Here is a 21,459-nt window from a genome sequence, read left to right on the forward strand (position 1 = left end):
GGAGGAGCACAGGGTTAGCGAAAGCCGACTCAAATTATGTGCATATGTGAGTTACTGGATTTTTCTAAAGCTGTGTTGTTTGTTTTCCCCCATATCAATGCAAGCTGCCTTATGAAGGCTTCCTCTAGTCTAAATCAATGATGGATAAGTAGTGGCCCTCAAGATGCTGCCGGCCTTCCAACTCCCACCAGCCCCAGCCAGCATGGCAAATAATCAGAGGTGATGGAAGATGTAGTTCACCTACATCTGGAGGGGTATAGTTTATTAGCCATCCCAGCTCTGAAAGGTAGGGGGTGCCACATAAAACAAAACAAGCAGAGCAAATGAAATCAATACACTCCAGAAGCAACCAAGGATTGGGGTTTAGACCAGCGGTTCTCAACCTGTGGGTCCCCAGATGTTGTTGGACTACAACTCCCATCATCCTTGAGCTCTGGCCCTGCTAGCTAGGGGTGATGGGAGTTCTAGTTCAACATCTGGGGACCCACAGGTTGAGAAAGGCTGGTTTAGACCATAGGTAGGCAAACTAAGGCCCGGGGGCCAAATGCGGCCCAATCACCTTCTAAATCCGGCCCGCGGATGGTCCGGGAATCACCATGTTTTTACATGAGTAGAATGTGTCCTTTTGTTTAAAATGCATCTCTGGGTTATTTGTGGGGCATAGGAATTCGTTCATGATTTTTTTTCAAAATATAGTCTGGCCCCTCACAAGGTCTGAGGGACAGTGGACCGGCCCCCTGCTGAAAAGGTTTGCTGACCCCTGGTTTAGACCAAAAGGTATGAACTAACTTGGCCGCCCACAGCGATCCTTTAGGACCACCCATTCCCATAGAGCAGGGAAATATTCTGCAACTGCTGCACCACTTCAGCCCACATGACTAATTGAGACTAGAGAAGATGACACTGGTAGACATGCATTTTTTTCAAGCTCACTTTAGGGATATCCCAAGGGAAAGGAGCTTAACTTTCCCAAAAGCCTTCCCTTAGCAGGACTTGGCCTTCCCAGTGAGCTGGCCTAAACCAAAAGGCAATGGCTTGCTACTTCCCAGATGCACACAGGAAAACAGCAAGGAAGTTCCCTAAAACACTTGGAACCTTCCACCAGTGAGAATCGAAAAGGAAAGTGGAAGAAGGAGCAGAACTACATGGGACTGCATGGGTAAATGGGAAATGTTCAACCTTGAAAATTTCTGAGCTCAGAATCAGGGTGGGTTGGGTTTTTTTGAGGGGGTAAAGTTTATTAACATTTCATTTTATAATGTATATATAAAAAAGGGAAACAATTGCAACAGAAAAAAAATTAAATATGAAAAATAAAACCATAAAATAGGCATATAGAATGAGTAGCTGAAATGAGTTAAAATAACAAAGTCCTAGTAAATACTATCAACCGTATCAGATCACCAAGTATAGTTCTAGATTTGCCAGGCTTGTGACAAGGGTGGTCTTGAAAATGATGGTTCTGCTGTATAAAGGAATGTCAAATCACATAAAAAGTATCTGGAGCTTCTAGTCCTTGTCCATATCTTGAATTATGTGTGATTTTCTCCATTATAGCTATATTCTAGAGTGAGTGGTACCAAGCATTGAGAGTAAGATTTTGGGCAGAATCAATTTACTGAATTCAAGCTATTGGCCCCAGCCAGCATAGCAAATAGTCAGGGATGATGACTTTAAAGCAGGATTGGGTGAATTCACAGAGGACATACTTGTCAATGGTTATGAAACATGATAGTTAAATGGAAATTCAGTGTATGCCTCTGAATACTAGAATTTGGGAACAAAATATAAAGTATGGTCATCACTTTCATGTCATATGTGCAAAACCCCTAAGGCATTGGAAAAACAATAGTAGATTAAAGTCATCCAACCCCAAAAAGTGATCATACATGGGCTCTCTCTCACTGTGTAGAATTAAGGGAAAATTTGTATCCTGGAAAAGAAATCCATGCCTGTCAATGTGCTCGGTCAGCCATTAACCCTTCACCACACTCCTCTAGAAGAATGTTAGATGGTAGCCAACCACATGCTGAACCAATAAAATTAAGACTATATTTTGTTTTGATGGAGGCTTCCTAGAAAATATATATATATATATATTATATAACATAATAAATATATATTTATTATATATATATATACACACACACACACACACACATATACACACTCTACTTTTAACACCAGCAATTCTGTTTTTCTTGAAATCAGAAATGGAAGTTCAATTTCTCTTCTGCCCTGCTGCCCAATAAAGTTGCCAACCAGCCAAGCGTCTTACTCTTCTGGCAGTTCAACTAGAATGAAATACAAGCTTTACCACCCAAGACAAGATTGCAACACACTTCACCCATGACCTGTCAGGTTGTATCTTGGCTGTGCTGCTAACCTGCCAGACTCTACTCGCTGATCCACCAGGTTCTGCCCTCTGCTTCAACCACAAGGAACGGAGCTTAAAAAAACAGGAGCTGGAAGCTCTGGGGAAGTCTTTTTCCTATTCTTCTCCTGGGCTGCCGATGACTCCCCACCCAGCAGCTTTCATTCTGCTCCAACTTTTTTCTTCCGCTTTCCATTTTGCCAAGTACCTTACTTCCGCTCTGCTTCATCTTTCTTGCCTCTGTTGCTTGGCAACGGAGATGCACAGATGCTCTGTAGATGCCCCTGAGCCTCAGAATCCATATTGGTTAAGCAAAAGGTGAACCATGGAGAACTGAAAGGGTGGTGGCAGCAAGATTAAGTCTGTTAGGGTCCTACGTCCCTGTCTGTCCCACACTTTTACGCAGGAAGGGAAGAGAGGCAAAATAAGCAACCTCAGAACCAGGGGGGGAAATGCTCCCGTGGACCGAGAAATCACCATCAGATAACTGCAGTTAGATGGGCTGGTCCATCTTTTTACGATCAAGTATCTTATCTTGCTGCAACCATTGGTCAGAACAGTGTTTCCCAAACTTGGGTCTCCAGCTGTTTTTGGACTAAAACTCCCATCATCCCTAGCTAGCAAGACCAGTGGTCAGGGAAGATGGGAACTGTAGTCCAAAAGCAGCTGGAGACCAAAGTTTGGGAAATCTGGGTCAGAACAAGGTAAAGCAACAATGGTGTTGATTTCTTTACTGGGAATGGCGTAACATACTGCCTGTAGATTTTTCCTTTCAACACTAAGAAAAATGGATATAGATTTTAAGAAATAAAACTGAGAGAAGTGGGAAAGGGGTCTTGAACACTGTTCAAGGCTGGCAGCCCCGTGCATAAAACCATGTACAACTCCATACTAAGCAGAGCATATTTCACTATGCGCTGTGGCTCTCCAACTTACAAAGAAATGACATGTTTGTCTGTGCCATGTTAAGGTATCATAACAGTATCCCTTGTTCCATTTAGCAAGTGTTAAAAATACTCTTGAGCTGAATAGGTCCACAAATAGAAGTTTTGACTGACTGACTTTTAAAAAGCTCTTGTGTTTGCTCTCGGTGTGTCGTAATTATGAGTTACTTAGAAATGACAATCAGCACCAGCTTATTGCCACTAATCTTTTTGTTGTAAAATTTAGAGCATTCAGGCTGCCTAAATTGGATGGAAAAGCAAAGCAATCTGATTAGTTGATTAGCAAATTCAGAGCAGGGGGAATTAACACGCCATAATTAGCTGTCTGAAACTTGTCAAAGCTGGTAATAAAAGGAACAGCAAAACATATATAAATGAAAGCCTCCCTCAATATTACCCCTTTTTTGTGCCTGCTCCCCACTCCTGTTTATAGAATAAAGTTGCAAATTCTTCAGGCTCAATATTTGTATTCAACAGTTTTAGCAGCAGGTTGTCTTGCTTGCATATAATGACGTAAGCTTTTGAAAGATGAAGATAATTCTTTGCTTATGAGTAATTTAAGGACGTCCGGAGGCAGAAGGGGTAAGGCCAGCAAGAAGAAATTTAAAATTGAGAAATCTAAGGCAGCTATCACAAAATCCTTCTTAACGGTGAGATCTGTTAGACTCTAATAATCTCCCTTGGGAAGCTGTACAAGCTCCGATCTCCTGAATAATTTAAGACTAAACAAAGCAGTGGAAAAAGATAAGTCTCGTGAACGATCCTGCATGTCCCAATATTATCTGAAAGCAGCACTCAGAATTCAAAACAAAACTGCACATTAAAAAGATAATAAAGTCTTGGTAATGTGCATAGGCCAAGTAAATTGAAAAAAAGAATGATTTTGTTTGTTTGTTTTTTGCAAAGACACTTGGCTTATTCATATGAAGGATAAGCATAAAAATAGCTGAAAAGCATTGTATTTGAAATGTCCAGCCAATGAAGTGGGATTTAGACATCTGGTTCTATAATTGTGGCAAACCAGTAATAGATACAAGAGAGAACTTTCCAAGCATTGCTCTACTCGGGATTTTCAACCAATACAACGGGGAGCTCTTCCATGAGAAGCAAATGAGTAGTAGGACTTAACACGACCGAGAGCTTAAGACACTCTCACACTCTAATAATCATAATGGCCATTCACTATATAGTGGTACCTCGGATTACAGACGCTTCAGGTTACAGACTCCGCTAACCCGGTAGTACCACCTCAAGTTAAGAACTTTGCATCAGGATGAGAACAGAAATTATGCGGTGGCAGCGGGAGGCCCCATTAGCTGAAGTGGTACCTCAGGTTAAGAACAGATTCAGGTTAAGAAAGGACCTCCAGAATGAATTAAGTTCTTAACCCGAGGTACCACTGCACTTCTGATATATACTTCTGCGAGCATGGAGCCTCTACAATTTGAATCAGTGCAGAATTCAAGCAGATAGTATGGACACTAACAAGGCAGATCTCAGAAGGCATTGAACAATTATTCAAATTAAGCAAACTTGTATAGATGGTGCATAATTTCGCTGCTGGTTGTAGACTGTAAGGCTGATAAGCCACTCTTAAGATCCCTTTTGGCTGAAGGGTGGGGTGTAAATGCTTTCAACACACCTGAGAGCGTCTTAGGACAATCACAAGAAATCAAGAATGCCCATTTTATGGTACAAAATGGTAGTGGGTGGGTGAGAATGAGATTGATAGGTTCCTAATGAACAGAGTGGGTGATATAGGAACATAGGAAGCTGCCTTATACAGAGTCAGACCACTGATCCATCCAGCTATCAGCTCCCCAAGGTTTTAGACAGAGGACAGTCCCACTTCTACTTTGTAGATGCTGGGGACTGAACCTGGGACCACATGCATATGGAAATGTTGCTCTACTATTAAGCTATAGCCCTTTCTCCTACTAACACTTTCTGCTACGGAATAGTAGTGGTGTTTTCACATCCGCTGGACATCTGTATTTTGCTACAAGCTCTAGCTCTGGATTTCTTGAACTGTGCAGGGGGGGCTGGACTAGAATGGCCTCCGTGGACCCTCCAACTCTTCTCCCCAATACTCCACGGAATAAACTTACTGGCCTCCTTACTCCTGGATACAGGAAGGAGTAACGTGCCTCATTCTGAAAATAACAGCCTTACATTTCCTGTCTCCCAACCCCCCTCACCCCTTGGTAGGGCTCGCTAATACAACGTGTTTGATGTGGCATCGCTGCAACGCAACTGTCTCCACCCTTCGCAAGTGGCGGACCTCAAAGTGGAGTAGACAGGAAAGCATGCAGCACAGTGACATCACATCACCTACTTCACTGCTAGATGTGATCAGGTAAAGAGGGCGGCTGCTGGTTTCAGAGACCACCATGAGCCTGCCATTATACTCCAGCGATACAGCTGCCTGAATCCATAAAGAAGGTATTGCCACAGGAGATTTCCTCTGAAGTGAGGAATATATACCATAGACGGAGGGCCAGCATGTAGGCAGAACTCAAGAGAAGGGGTTATAATATACACCTTGATTTGTGTTTGCTTTGAATCTCCCCAGACTATACTAGAAACCGTGAGGAAAGGCACACACAGCAGTACAGTGCACACTAATGATCTTCAGCTAGCAATTTTACCTTTGCCTTGTCCCTCATGGATCCTTTTCCCAATATTGACATTTTTGTCAATGTCTCTTCTTGCAAGCGCTTCAGAGAATTGCCACGTGGGCCCAAAAGTTTCCCCACAAAGTTGAACTGAAAGACAAAACAAGCAACAACAAAAAAGGCAATAAAAAACTATCCACAGTGCTGAGGAGCTGTAAGAGTGACTTAAGATTCATGCCAGGTATGAAAAATGTTGCTGAAAACAGCATTTGGCTGTTTCTGCAAAATAAAGAAGGGTATTGGGTTGTAAATTTTAGAGCCACTGGAAAAAGAGAAAAGGGGAGGGGGGGAACAAGACACAGAAAACAAAGCTACCATCATTTTTGTGGTTATTCCACGCTGAGCAGTAACTGTGTTAAAAAGTTTTGGGAGAGGAGAAGACTGCATAAAGAGTACAGTTGACACAGGCAAGAAGAAGAAAATTGAAGGAACGTAAAAGCAGCAGCATCCATACAAGACCACAGCCCCCAATCCAGACAGCATTCGTCAATTGACACCCCTTTGCTTCGTGGATTCCTATGGAAGCTGGACAGACATAGTCTTGGGATCATGAGAACTGGTGAGCTGGAACGTGCAGGGCTGCTTACAGGTGGGATTTGCTTTCGCAAGGTGCCTCCAGCTGTTGTGGGAAAGTCCCATGAGTTCCCTTCTACTTGTGATTAAGGTTCCAAACCATTATGTTCTTCTCCAGCTGTGTGAACCCAGCTTCCTTCCAGCTTTGAACTTTGGCAAACGTACAAAGCAGTAAACTTAAAACTGGCTCAGCAGTCAGCCTTGCTCCTACGCTCATTCCTTAAGTGTGAAACCAACAACAGGGCTATCAAGTGCGTCTGCATTTGTTTGGCAAAACAATGTGTGCATTTCTGTTCTTACATTTTTAAATTAAGAAACGAAAACACACAAAAATTAAGCACGTTTGTGAAGCTTCTCTAGGGACTGGAAGGAGCTGTGGGAGGAACGGGCTGTGGGCACCACAGCGTGAACCAAGAAATAGCTTTCACAGAAGACACTTCCTCCTTCCAAGGGAAGCTTGCAGAACAGTTTTTAAGAGTTCACATTGGGGCTGAAGTACGTGTGTTTACAGCAGCCCCAAACAGCCTCGATTACCCTCAAACTAGTGTGCTAAGTTTAAGGAGATTGGAATTGAATGGAAGCTGTGGCACTCGTTCCAGCCCATTCTGCCACATGACATTTCCCCACTAAATCGATGCACACATGCTCACTGTGAACTGCAGCAGTGCTAAGCGTAATTCAAAAATGCCCAACTCAGGGTGGGGACATGTGTGCATGCTCAAAACACAAAAGCATGAAACTCTGGAGGTTGGTGCCATCACTATAAGGAAGCAATCTTAACCACAGCCCTCCCTGTTTCCTTCCCTTAAGCTTGTTAAAGGTTAGCACATAACTTGACCACGAAGGGGACCAGGGTAACTTTTGTGTTAGTCCCTCACTCCTTTGTCACTGGCAAGAAATCCAGCCCTGAAACTTCTTAACAACTGATACAGGATTAGCACTGGCCTCTTCAAATTGTTCCCCACATCCAAGCAGCTGCTGGAAGCGCTCCATCAGGTTTAAAAGATTAGGAGATATCTTGCAATGAAGCTACTCTGCCGTTTTTGTACACCAAGCCTTTAAGAGTGACTGATTGAGTTCAACTCCTTTCAATATCTGAGTAGATTGGAAGAGGAAAAGCCTCTGTGGATAATAGAAGTCAGTAAAGAGATCTCTGCAGATACTATACACTTAATCCCTGGAGGCTTCCTCGAGGAAGCGGGCTCAAAAAGGCTAGCACCTACAGAGCTCTGCTCTCTTAACACATCAGGCCAATTTAGGCATGCAAAATTAAGGGGAAACGTCCATTAACTGCAGACACACAGGCAATGGTTGGTAGCAACATTAACTGGTAACCAAATTACTGTGGAAAGTACATTATTAAAACGGGAGGTCATCTCTGTCAAGACAAGTATCAACCAGTTTATACTGCGTTGTACTTGCAGTGCATAAGCCTCTGACACCAGGGTGGTTGAGCTGGTGTGGTATTTGCCCAACTTACCTCCTCCCTCAATCCAAATAAGGTAACAGCAAGTACATGATCTTCACACTGGTTGACTTTTCCCCCCAAACTGAGAATATTTTAAACCATCCTTCAAGACAAGACAGTCAAAATATGTACTCATCTGGGCGTAAATAGTCTGAAAATGTATTGAAGAAAAAGGAGCATCCATCATATAGAAAAACAGGTCTTGTTGAATAAGAATTTGCATAGTTTCTGCAAAGGTCAATGCCATCTCACCAACATTTTAAGAGTTGTTTTTGGAAGGATGGGTTGTTTTGCTGTTTTTGCATTTTGGAATATCAAAAAGCATTTGGATAGTGGTGACCTGGTAGATGCTATATACTTGGACTTTGAAAGAAGTGGTTCAGAAAGTCCGTCACTCAAAATTATAACGAAAGAAGAGGACGGATCCTTTTGTGTATTAGTAACTGGTTAAAGAACAAGAATCACTACTAAATGGAGAGTTCTGAGAATGGATCATTAATAGGTAGTGCTCCCCGCAAGAGACTTGTTCTGGGACCCAGTGCTGATGAGTCACTTTATTCATGGGGGTAAAAAACAAAAAGGGACCGTGAAGATCTAAAGGATCTCTCCAAAATGGGTGCATGGGCAATAAAATAGGAAATGTGGTTCAATGTTTTGAAAGTTAAAGTGATGCTTGATAAGGCCAATAATAAACAAACAAACAAACAAACAAACAAACAAATCGTAACTTCACATGCACCATTATGGGGCTCCAGCTAGGAAAGAATGGGAATGTTAGAGTTGGAGGAAAAACAAGGCAATTAATGGACATCAGTTCCTTTGGTGCAAGCCCTGGTTCAGATGTCCATGCCCATATGAATATCAGCAGCTAATGAATCGGGGGAACGCTCAACTAAGGTAAACTGAAACAGGAGGGAGTGTAAACAGAGAAAGAGTGGTGTAAAATCGATGCCGAAAGAGTATTCTCGTGACGTATCACGACATACCAACAGGCAGTAAGTGAGGGGAAAGATTTGCAAGACGTCACCTGACTGACACAATACCTCTTAACAGAAAAGTTTACTTGAAACTGTGTCAATGTAAGTCTGGTTATCAGTAATCGTTATGGCGAGAAATGCATCTGTGCATTTCTGTTAAGAAACATGCATTCCTGTTAAGACTGTGCATATGGAAAAACTCTCTTCTACGTGCAGGTCTAGGATATTCTCTGCAGCCTCTCCACCCACACCCTAGTTTCCATTTTAAGCAGACTATTAAAAAAGAAGAAGAAAAGCTGTTTGAGCCTATTCTCTTGCTCCTGTTCTTCAACCAGTTCCTGGCCTCGTAGGTTTGTAACTGGTTAAGGAACAGAGGAAAGGACAAACAGTTCTCACAGTGGTAATCAAAGGAATCCCCCCAAGATTCTGTACTGGGGCCAATGATATAAACAATGTGAAGTCAGGGGCGAGTGGTAGAATAGCCAAATTTTCTGACGCCAGCAAATAAATCATGAAATCTAAGGTAGCCTGTAAGACTCCAGAAGTGTGTCTTCAAAGTGGGTGAAGGTGCAAGAAGAGGAGAAATGAGGTTCAACAAGTGTAAAATGATGCATAGTGGGGTGGGGGGAATTGAACTTTATAGATGTAATGATGTTATCTAAACTGGCTGTGACTACCTAAGAAGATCTTTGAGGCACAGTAGAGAGAGCAATGAAAGTGTCGGCTCCAACAGTGTTCCAGCAGTGAAAGATGTAATGAAACAGGTTTTTATTTCTACAGATTTCATATCTACAGTGTGACTGCATTTGGAATACAATATATAGCTCTAGCCACCCCCTCTCTTATTGTCCTGTTCCATTCAGGGTGGGTTTAATTATTGCAATGGTTTTAGCTGGTTTTCATAATTGTATATTCTATTGCTGTCATCTGCCTTGGAACCTTACACAGTGAAGGTTGGGTAAGAAATCTTTTAAATGAATAAATCTCCAAGGGAGGATCACAGCACCAGGAGATATATAGAAAAGAGCAACAAAAACAAAGGGCTAGAGAACCTTCCCTATAAAGGATAAAATGTTTGAAGCTTTTTAAGTTAAAGATGTGACTGTTGGGGTGGCATAATAAAGGTATAAAAATAACAAGTGCTTGAAGAGAGTTGATGCCAGGGAATCCCCTTCTTATATAATACTTGAAATTAGAATGAAGTTGATCAGATGTCTCTTCAGAACAGACAAGAGGAAAGATTTTATTCACCCTATGGATTATTGACTCTTCCACAGGATAATGCCATGTTTCAGGAAGAATGGGACAAAATTCACAGGTGACAAGAGGGAGATCTTTGATGGCCATTAGCTGAGATAGCTGAATGAACACCCAGAATCAGAGGGGCAATGTCCGATTCAGGAAACGGAACACTAGACTTTGTGGATCTTCAGTTGAATCCAGAAGGACCTTTATGTTCTTACTAAGCTCTTCTAATCAGTAAATATTATGGAAGATCAATGGGAAGTCACCTTGTATCCAAGCTTCTTGAGGAACTCAGACTATTATCCATCAACACACTGAACTAGCATCCACTGTTATGTAAAGAATCACATCCAACTGAGCTATCTAGGCTGCATAAGAATCCCTCTTTTGAGATTTCATGACATGGGGAATCGATTGTCACCATGTAGGAACAAGCTGTAAGAAAGGCTCACCAGGACAGTAAAGAAGACTTTTACTGTGTCAAAAATGACCCACAGAATTTACTTTTCAGCCACTTTTATAATATAAACCTCAACTAGTTTTAAGCTCATGCGAGGCTGATGCAGATGTAATTCTAGCATAGCCATTAAGTGATCATGAATAGGTTGCAGGGTCATGGGCCCCTTCCCCTAACACCTTCCTGCTCACTCACAAGTTCCCCTTCTTCCTGTTTCATCAGTACTGCATGTGTCCAACATTAATCCTTGGCCAATGAAACTACAGGGTCACTCAATGCTAGCTTCTTCTTTTTAAAGAAGTTTTGACATTAACACCAGATGCCCTACTGACACAGGGTAAAGGGGAGAAGGCATTAGGGCTGCAGATTGTTCCTGCATCACTCCCACATTCCTCTTCCCTGCTAGCAAGCAGGAACAAACAAAATCCTTTGTTTAGCCAAGACCCAGCCTTGACTTCAAGTGTTTTTGGAGCAAAACAAACCATGATCCCTGGTTTGAATCCAACTTCAAGCCAAGGATTGTGGTTTGCTTGTTCCTGTTCGCTTCTCATAAGGAGCTAATAAATTATTATTATACCCCACCCCATTTGGCTGGGTTTCCCCAGCCACTCTGGGCAGCTTACTGCATAAATAAAAACATAGTAAAACATGAAGCATTAAAAACTCCCTGATACAGGGCCACCTTCAGATGTCTTCTAAAAGTTGTGTAGTTCTTTTATCTCCTTGACATCTGATGGGAGGGTATTCCACAGGGTGGGCACCATTACTGGTTCCCTGTAACTTTGCTTCTTGCAGTGAAAGAACCAGGAGAAGACCCCTGGAGGAGGACCTCAGTGTCCGGGCTGAGCGTTTGGGGTGGAGATGTTCCTTCAGGTACACTGGGCCAAGGCTGTTTAGGGCTTTAAAGGTCAGCACCAACACTTTGAATTGTGCTCAGAAACGTACTGGGAGCCAATGAAGATCTTTTAGAACTGGTGTTATATGGTCCCGGCGACCAGACCCAGTCATCAGTCTAGCTGCCGCATTCTGGATTAGTTAGTTAGTTTCAAAGGTAGCCCCACGGAGAGCACATTGCAGTAGTCCAAGCGGGAGATAACCAGAGCATGCACCACTCTGGTGACCCAATCTCAGCCTGCGTACCCAATGGAGCTGGTAAACAGCTGCCCTGGACACAGAATTGATCTGAGCCTCCATGGACAGCTCCAAAATGACTCCCAGGCTGTGCACCTGATCCTTCTGGGGGAGTGATGAGGGAACGATCTGAATGATCATGATAAACATAGAATCATAGAGTTGGAAGAGACCACAAGGGCCATCGAGTCCAACCCCCTGCCAAGCAGGAAACACCATCAGAGCACTCCTGACATATGGTTGTCAAGCCTCTGCTTAAAGACCTCCAAAGAAGGAGACTCCACCACACTCCTTGGCAGCAAATTCCACTGTCGAACAGCTCTTACTGTCAGGAAGTTCTTCCTAATGTTTAGGTGGAATCTTCTTTCTTGTAGTTTGGATCCATTGCTCCGTGTCCACTTCTTAACCACGGCCCACCATGGTGTGGGAATATGCCCAGTAAGTGAGCAAGGAGCAGTTAGTGGAGGGAATGGCCCGATCCGACAGTGTACTCTATTTGCACAGGCTCTTAACTATCATGACCTCTCCATGGAATTTTAGAAATTACAGGGGAGCCAACAAAACGTCAAGATTAGGAAGTGTCATGTCCAGGATTCTTTGAGGGAAGTAATGACAATTTGGTGAGGGCAGCTGCTGTTGGCTTTTATTTTTGGTAGATGTAGCCTCAAACAATTAGTAAAAAGCACCGAAGGGGGGGGGGGAGAACCCTCCAGACATCAGTATTGCCTTGTCAACAATTCCCACATTTTATTAGAAAACAATCATAGCTTAAAATGGTGCTCCATAGTTAACTTACATAAAGATCTGCTTTTTAGTTTAATGGAACAGTGGTCAATATATTTCAAACCCTGTCATGATTTAATGATTACAAGGCTTCTTTTGCAGTAATAGAGCCGTCTGAAATACACAGCCAGGTATGCTATTAAGGGAAAGCAATATAAATAAATCTTCAATGCATTCCTAAATGAGGAATTATTCATTTACAGTAAACCATGCAAGAAATCTATATCACAATGTCAAGTAGCTACTTTAAGATATAAATCTGAAGGCAGAACATTCATACAGACCCAAAATATCAATTAGGAAATATTAAACTTCAGCTCTGTTACTGATGCAAGCAATTTGGAAAGCCAAGACTTTTTCTTTTTCATTTTTGAAGATACACAGCAATAATGATGCTGCTCTTTGCAGTCTTCCCACATAACCACAGCCCTGTGAATAGTGTTTACAATCTAAAATATAGATTTCAATGCATAATTAATTGCAGTTGTTGAACTTGCATTCCCTTTGATATCAATAGAGATATCCTGTTCATGTTGCTCACTTGATACTTATTACTAGGATGCATCAGATGCTACAGAAGCTGGAACTCTTCTTCAAAGAATGATGGAGAGCCATAGTACACATAACAGTAAAACAATGAACTTGTGTACTCATCTCTTCAGGTGTCAGCAATATTCCTAAGAAATAACTGGCACAAAGGAAATCTGAAATAAGCTTCTGGAGTGGCTCAATTACAACATGTCTAAAGACCTAACAACTCTTAGGGTGTATCTGTACCATAGACCAAGCTTCACCACCTGATGCCCTGTAAATGTTTTGAACTTTCAACTCCCATACTCTCTTATCATTTGGTAATGCTGACTCGGGGCTGAAGGAAGTGGAGCCCAAAACATCTGGAAGAACCAAGTTGGAGAAGGCTGCCAAAGACTTAAGGTAAAGGTAAAGGTACCCCTGCCCGTACGGGCCAGTCTTGACAGACTCTGGGGTTGTGCGCCCATCTCACTTAAGAGGCCAGGGGCCAGCGCTGTCCGCAGACACTTCTGGGTCACGTGGCCAGCGTGACAAAGCTGCATCTGGTGAGCCAGCGCAGCACATGGAACGCCGTTTACCTTCCCGCTGGTAAGCGGTCCCTATTTATCTACTTGCACCTGGGGGTGCTTTCGAACTGCTTGGTTGGGAGGCGCAGGGACCGAGCAACGGGAGCGCACCCCGCCGCGGGGATTCGAACCACCGACCTTTCGATCGGCAAGCCCTAGGCGCTGAGGCTTTAACCTACAGCGCCACCCGCGTCCCAAAGACTTAAAACTGGCTTAATGTGAACTCTGGGAACTGAAGTTCTGTGATGTTGGCTAAGCATCCCCAGAAGAATATTCTATGGGCCCTCACCAAACTATAAATGCTAGGTTACTTTGCAGAAAACCCAAATAGTTAAAGCCAGTATAAAAAGGATGTAACTTTTCAGCAGAGATGTTTCAGTTACTGGGGCTGCCCAGCTGCTTAGTACTGACTCCAGTTCGTTAATGAATAAGTAAATAGTCTCCAGTCTCAATATTTAATGTATGTCCCATATTGCTATTATAAAAATGTGCTACAGATCCTTGGGACACTCCAGTTCTTTGCTTTCCTGTACTGTGAAAACCATCCATCTATTCCAACATCCTCAAAAGAGGCTAAAAATGCAAGACACGGGGAATGACATGAATCACTGAAGGAAATTGAGGGAGCCCCTTAGTTAGCAGGAGAATCGCTCCCGAATAAATCTTCAGCAAATGGGGAGGTTGTTTCCTCATTATGAGAGATTCTCTTGAGAGATCTGTTCCCTGAACCAAGAAGAGCCAAGGGACAGGCCTTCAACTCATATACTCAATCACCAGGCATGAACAACCAAATCAGGAAATTCTACTGCCATGCAGAAGAATCAGTGTGGTGCATTGGTTAGAGTGTTGGACGAGAACCTGGGAGACCAGGGTTCAAATAACTATTCAGGCATGAAGCTCACTGAGTGCCCTTGGGCCAGCCACTGACTCTCAATGAGGATAAAATGGGGAGAAGGAAAATTATGTATGCCACCTAGAGCTCCGGGGAGGAAACGTAGGCTACAAATGGGATGAATGAGTTTCATTTAATGATGGGGAAAGAGAATTTCTAAGGCTGGTTTAGGTACAAACCACTCTCTGATCTAACAACTCTTAGGTCTGCTGGATCCTAACCCGCTGGTCCTTGCTGACCTTGCTATAGGACTGCTCTCATAATAATTCCAACTGCATAATTCATCTGCAGTGTTCACTCGTCAACAGAAGTGAGCTTGCAAACAGCCTGGGCACTGGAGCTTCAACAAAACTCATTTCTGAAGCAGAGTCACTGTCGGCAAAAAGGGTCCAAAAGCCTGGTTTTTTTAAAAAAAAAAACAAACCCCTAATATTCATGCAAAAATTTATTCATTACAAAGGAATCAGTACCCAGCTCGATACAACAAAATACCCCTGTAAAATAAAAAGTGACCTATCAGGTTGTATAAGGCAAAATAGCCTCATTTTGTTGTATCAAGATATACATGTTATAATTTCACCTTAATTTTGTTTTTATTGTAAACTGCCCTGTGATCCTTGGATAAAGGGTGGTATAGAAATTTAAATAGTAATAATAATAACAATATTTTTAATGACGTAGTAGCAAAAGATTGCATGTGGCCTTACAAGTTTACTGTATTTTTCTGGGGTAAAAGACTACTTTTTAACCCAGGAAAATCTTCTCAAAAGTCGGGGGTCGTCTTATACGCCAGCTACAGCAGCAGCTCCTGCAGCAACTCCCCACCACAGGATAAAACAACAGCAAATTAAATCAGAGGACACCAAGCTCTCTAGATGAAGCAGAAATATGCTTGAAAATTGGCCCCAGAAGCCCCCAGCCACTGGGAAGTAGAGCGGATTTCCGAGCCGGACTGGACACTGTTTTTTTTTTAAATTTTTATTTGGTGTGCATTGGAAGAGGGGTAGACTTATACGGCGAGTATATCCCAAACTCTATATTTTAACTGGAAAAGTTGGGGGGTCGTCTTATACACCCAGTCGTCTTATATGGCGGAAAATACGGTACTCTACCAAAGTGAATCCATCCAGCCCTTTGCCTAATGTCTAAGAGTGGAGAAATTTTTTTTGGGGGGGTGGCATAAAAAGCCAAAAAGGAACTGGGTGGGGTTGAAAGAGTTCTTTGCAAGCAATCAGTTCAGACCTGCCCCTTCCCAGTAGGGAACGGGAGAGAGAAAGAGGAGTGGGCCTTAACATAAGGAGGTTCCCCACGCTTGGGTTTAGATTACAGAACTCCCATAATAATGTAGTGAGTTGGATCTTAAAGTTGCAAGTTTTTACACACCCAAAATCAGGTTCGCCTTTTCCTCGTGCCTACAGAACGTGAGGATTTCTCCCACAGTTCTGAGGGGCCCGGAAATGAACCTGTGCGTTTCGGACGAGGACAGACCTGTCTAATGGCCAGCTTTTGCAAAGATCCAGGCGCAACCATTGTAGTTTTGTGCATCCCTAGAGGCCTCAGTGCAACCTGACACTTGAGCTGCACCTAAGCCTGCTTCCTTTCTCACACCATCTTATTAAATAAGATGCAGACAGAGAGGGTTTCACTATCAGCAAAGCATGTTTTCTCTTTCTCGCTCTGTTTTCTCTCTCTCACACACACACACCCCACAACCGTTCTGCAAAAGTTGAACGTTTGCACAAGTTTTTGGCCAAATAGATGCCCTATGGTGGATTTTTTTTCTTCTTGTGGGTCCACTTGGATGCTGCTGCTTTAGATAGATGATAGATTAGATAGATAGATAGATAGATAGATAGATAGATAGATAGATAGATAGATGATAGATTAGATAGATAGATAGATGATAGATAGATGATAGATAGATAGATAGACAGATAGATAGATAGATAGATAGATAGATAGATAGATAGATAGATAGATAGATAGCAAACTGCCCGTAACATCCAAAGTGATCAGAAGCAAAACAGGTGGTGGTAATGACACTGAACTTACCTTGGGAAACTGTTTTACTGGAATTAATACTTTCTGTCCCAATTTCATATTTTTGTTAATCACTACATCAATGTACTTTTCTTCTTCCTTGCCTTCTTCCCCTTTTTGGAATTTTTCAATTTCTGTAACAGAGAGAACACAATTTGTTTTCAGCGTTAATTTCCCCTAATTGCTTTGAACTTGTCTTCTGATTTACGTAAAAGTTGTTCTTCGGGGCAATTTTGAAAAATCTCACAGTAACACAGCACAGGAGTCTGGTCTGTTTGTCTATCAAGTCAAGCACTCTGTTCTGTGGATAACAGAAGCACCTTCAGAAATCATTTAATACTTGGTTGCTTTAACAGGGGGTGCCGTGGATGTAATCTGCATGGATACACCACTGCATTTTGCTATGCTCCTTCTGCTTACGTACATTGTCTTGATTTAAGCAACGGAGAGCAAAGTACAGCTGTTGAATCCCAGATTCCACTGCAATTTATGGCTATCTGTCCTCATGGTTCCAGGTACACTTGGAAATCACATGGGCCAAAGATTTGAGGTTTTATAAAAAAGGAGGTGGAAATATGCCTTTATCTGGTTGGTTTCTTCACTGCTGCTCAAACTCGCACAATTTAATAGTCAGGGAAGCGAATGAATCCTCTGTCTTTCCTTTTTAAGAAGTAATCTAATCTAGCAGCTACCAAGTGGAACCTACAATGAAGCATTGCAATGCATTGTTCCTGTTAGGGGTTCAATAATACTATATGCTGTAAAGGGCTCAAAATCAGGGCCTTCCAATCTCCAGCTCCCCATCCCCAATATCTGTTATTTTCCAAATGACCCTCAACATCCCATAGCTCCAAAAAATGTCAGGATCTCACTGGGCTCTTGGAAGGGGTTTTCCACTTAGGTCAGGGGTAGGCAACCGGATGCGGCCCAATCGCCTTTTCAATCTGTCCTGCGGACGGTCCGGGAATCAGCGTGTTTTTACATGAGTAGAATGTGCCCTTTTATTTAAACTGCATCTCTGGGTTATTTGTGGGGCCTGCCTGGTGTTTTTACAAGAGTAGAATGTGTGCTTTTATTTAAAATGCATCTCTGGGTTATTTGTGGGGCATAGGAATTCGTTCATTTCCCCCCCCCCAAAAAAAATATAGTCCTGCCCCCCACAAGGTCGGAGGGACGGCGGACCGGTCCACAGCTGAAAAAGGTTGCTGACCCCTGGCTTAGGTTATGTGTTGTTACTTCCTACAAAGCGCTGGGCCGGATCTGGAAGTAGCCTTCTATCATGGGAAGGGAACCTTTGGATTAAGCCCAACAAAGAAATTCTGGGACAGTTCCTTTCTTTTAGATTTAACGCACGCTGTGTAAAACTACTTCCTTCCATACGCTCTTCAACCTGCTAAGAGGAAAGCGTTCTATTCCTGGGCCTTAATCAGCTGCTGCCTAAAGACATTTAAGACTTCATACACACTAAAAGAGGCAAGGAAAGTTGTCAGCACGTTCAGAACTTTGCAGTTCCAAATTAGAAACAGGCGGATTTGAGAAAGGAAAGAATTAATCCTACACAACTCTTCAATTATTCTCAAATAGTTTTTTTCGCCATTTAACAAGGGCTAAACCTGAACACAGTATTCCTAAGTACCTCATTAATGGCGCCGATACAATGAATATTCATTATCACGGAGAAGTATATTTAGCCATCATTTGTTCCGCTTTCTCCCAAACTCTTCATTAAACTCAAAAAGGCCTCTGTTGAGGCTTTGGTATCTTATCTAGAACGTAAAATAGCCCATGTGAAGAGGGCAGCCTTAAAATAAACCCATTCTGTACCTATGGAGGCACATTCATGATGACAGCACTTAGCATTTATAAGGCACATAGTCGTGATCAAAGTGCGACACATGCAGTAATCCCTGCAACTGCTCTGTTAAGACAGATGGGTGTTATTATCCCTATATTGCAAGCTGGGGGTGAGACACTGCTAACCTGCCTCAGGGCAATGCAGTACACAGCTGACAGCAACACACATATTCAGAATTTCCCCTCAAAACAGACGAGGCAGAGTAAATGGCCACAAAGTTTTTATTGGCTACTTTATTTTAGTTAGGAATTTAACTTCAGTTTGGAACCCCACTGTCAAACTTGCAGGCAAGGTTGCTCTCCTAAAATGAAGTTAGGACTGCCAACCTCCGCAACTGCCAACGTAACTGTATTTGCCAGAAAACATTATTTTGGAAACAGGACCGAAATAGACAGAGACGCACACACACACAAAAGCCGTGTAATAAGCAAAAGTGCAAACATCTGCTGTTTTGCTTCATTATCAAGCTATTTCTCCCCCCCCCCCAAGAATTCTTAAGCTGAAACCAGTTCCTAAATACGTTAAGGGTGAAACAACTGCAGGTATGCAATTAAACTTAAAAAACCCCAAATCGTATCGGATCAGCATTCCCCCCCCCCAAAAAAAAGCAGCAGAAAAAAATGTTTTCAAGAATATGATAGAAACCTGGGGGAGTTGGCATTTCCTTGGAAGAAGAGCAATCCTAAAATTGAAACAGCCCTACAGATACTAAAGAGAGAACAGTGTTAAACTGTTAAATTGTTAAAGTGTTAAATTGGCTGAGCCTAGGTCAGTCTTTCCCAATTCAATGCCCTTTTCCAGACATTTTGGGCTACTGTTCCGGTCAGTCACAGCTGGCATGGTCAACAGGAGGCAAAATATCTGGAAGGCATCATGGTGGAGAAGGCTAGCCTAGGTAGACTTGGTCCAAATCAAATGGCACATACGCCTTCAGAATAGCCTGCACTTGTTTTGACTACAATGCCACACATGCATAGCTCCTGGCAAACTCGGCCCTCTAGATGTTTTGGGGCTACAACTCCCATCATCCCTGACCACTGGTCCTGTTAGCTAGGGATGATGGGAATTGTAGTCCCAAGCATCTGGAGGGCCAGAGTTTGCCTATGCCTGGCTTAGGCACTATGGCGACTCCTTCTAAGTATCTCAAAACACTTAAAACGCAACACAACTTATGCAAACATCCTCATTTCTATCAGCTTGAGAAAGGATATGATGCACAACTCTTTATATTTGCTAGAGTGAAACAAAAATGAAGATGCTTAGTTTAAGTTTGGGTTCCACATGCAAGTTTGATATGAAGCAAGTATTTTAGCCTGGGTTTTTATGTGAGCTGCACAACCAGTTCAGTGAATCAAGACTTCGATTTGGCTCGTTCTGCACATCTGTTGTTTTGTTCTGTGCTCCTCGGGCTCTGCCTACAAATTAGTAAAACGTGTATGTATTCTCTCCTACATTTCCTAGGGATGATAACCTGGATAAACGAATGTAATTTTAAAAAACTACCAAAATTACCTAACACTGTATTGGCATCTGCCCACTGGTCCAACTGCATCAGCATTCATTGATTATGGCTAAAGAATTTTACGGTGTGAACCTTTAAAAATGGAAAACTTTCCACGGATATATGAAGCACTGGGGGTGGGGAATTCACAGAAAATTTGCCATTCCCATTTTACGCTACTCAGCAGAATTCTTCTATGCAGCCATAGAGGGCTATCACGATTACCATATTTTTCTGTGCATTAGACTATATTTTTTCCTAAATTTTTGAAGTTAAAAATAAGGGGTCGTCTTATACACGGAGAGTGCATAGTGCGTTTTCTTAATTTTGGGTAAAAAAAATAGGGGTTGTTTTATACATGTGGACGTCTTATACACGGAAAAATATGGAAACTCTTGTAATTAATATTATTTATTATTAAAAAGTAGAGACATCACCTTGCCAACAAAGGTCCGTATAGTAAAAGCTATGGTTTTCCCAGTAGTGATGTATGGAAGTGAAAGCTGGACCATAAAGAAGGCTGATCGCCAAAGAATTGATACTTTGGAATTATGGTGCTGGAGGAGACTCTTGAGAGTCCCATGGACTGCAAGAAGATCAAACCTATCCATTCTGAAGGAAATCAGCCCTGAGTGCTCACTGGAAGGACAGATCGTGAAGCTGAGGCTCCAATACCTGGCCACCTCATGAGAAGAGAAGACTCCCTGGAAAAGACCCTGATGTTGGGAAAGATGGAGGGCACAAGGAGAAGGGGACGACAGAGGACGAGATGGTTGGATAGTGTTCTCGAAGCTACCAGCATGAGTTTGACCAAACTGCAGGAGGCAGTGGAAGACAGAAGTGCCTGGCGTGCTCTGGTCCATGGGGTCACGAAGAGTTGGACACGACTAAACAACAACAAATTATTAATATTAGTATTTACTTTTATTTATTATCAATTGAGGACAAACTAACATAGAATCATAGAATATTAGAGTTGGAAGGGATTCAAGGGTCATCTATGATACAATGAAGTCTAAGAGCCTCGTGTAGAACCAGAAGTTGCAAGCTGCCTACTGTCACTTTGACCAGTTTCTCGCTACCACAAAATAAATGTCAAAGGTGACCTTGTCCATTCTCCTTATTTCCACTTCTGTTCTGAGGAAGCATGAAACCCAGGTGCTATCAAAGTAGCCCCCAAAACTCACTTCAGGATTGTTTCCACTATATAGCAGGCTAAATTAATAGTGGATAGCCAAGCCAGAGCAATGAGGAAATCCAATCAGGTTTTCAAGGTCGAATGAGCAGGAGGATTTCCCTTCCCTTAATCCCTAGATTACATTCTGTACTACTAGTAGGCTTTGTGCGTCTCCTAGCTCAAATATAATAGATGAACATGTGATTAAGGTTTCTGATAATGCTAAGGATTAAAATCCCGTGTTCCCAAACCATGGACCCAAATGTTTAT

General features: G+C 42.4%; 1 protein-coding gene across 2 annotated transcripts in view; it reads right to left on the minus strand.

Annotated features, from left to right (window-relative positions):
* KHDRBS3 (KH RNA binding domain containing, signal transduction associated 3) overlaps window positions 1-21,459 on the minus strand; it is a 109,497-nt gene that overhangs the window by 46,520 nt on the left and 41,518 nt on the right. For both annotated transcript variants that reach the window (XR_014170353.1, XM_081918943.1), the window contains exons 2-3: window positions 16,669-16,790; window positions 5,967-6,083 (exon numbers count right to left, since the gene is read on the minus strand). Coding sequence is in view for 1 of the 2 variants with exons in the window: in XM_081918943.1 (XP_081775069.1) it covers window positions 5,967-6,083; window positions 16,669-16,790 (239 nt within the window). In the remaining variant the exon portion in view is untranslated. The remainder of the gene's footprint in view (window positions 1-5,966; window positions 6,084-16,668; window positions 16,791-21,459) is intronic.

The sequence above is a fragment of the Podarcis melisellensis genome (assembly GCF_964234715.1).
Source record: "Podarcis melisellensis genome assembly, chromosome: 7".
Taxonomy (NCBI): domain Eukaryota; kingdom Metazoa; phylum Chordata; class Lepidosauria; order Squamata; family Lacertidae; genus Podarcis; species Podarcis melisellensis.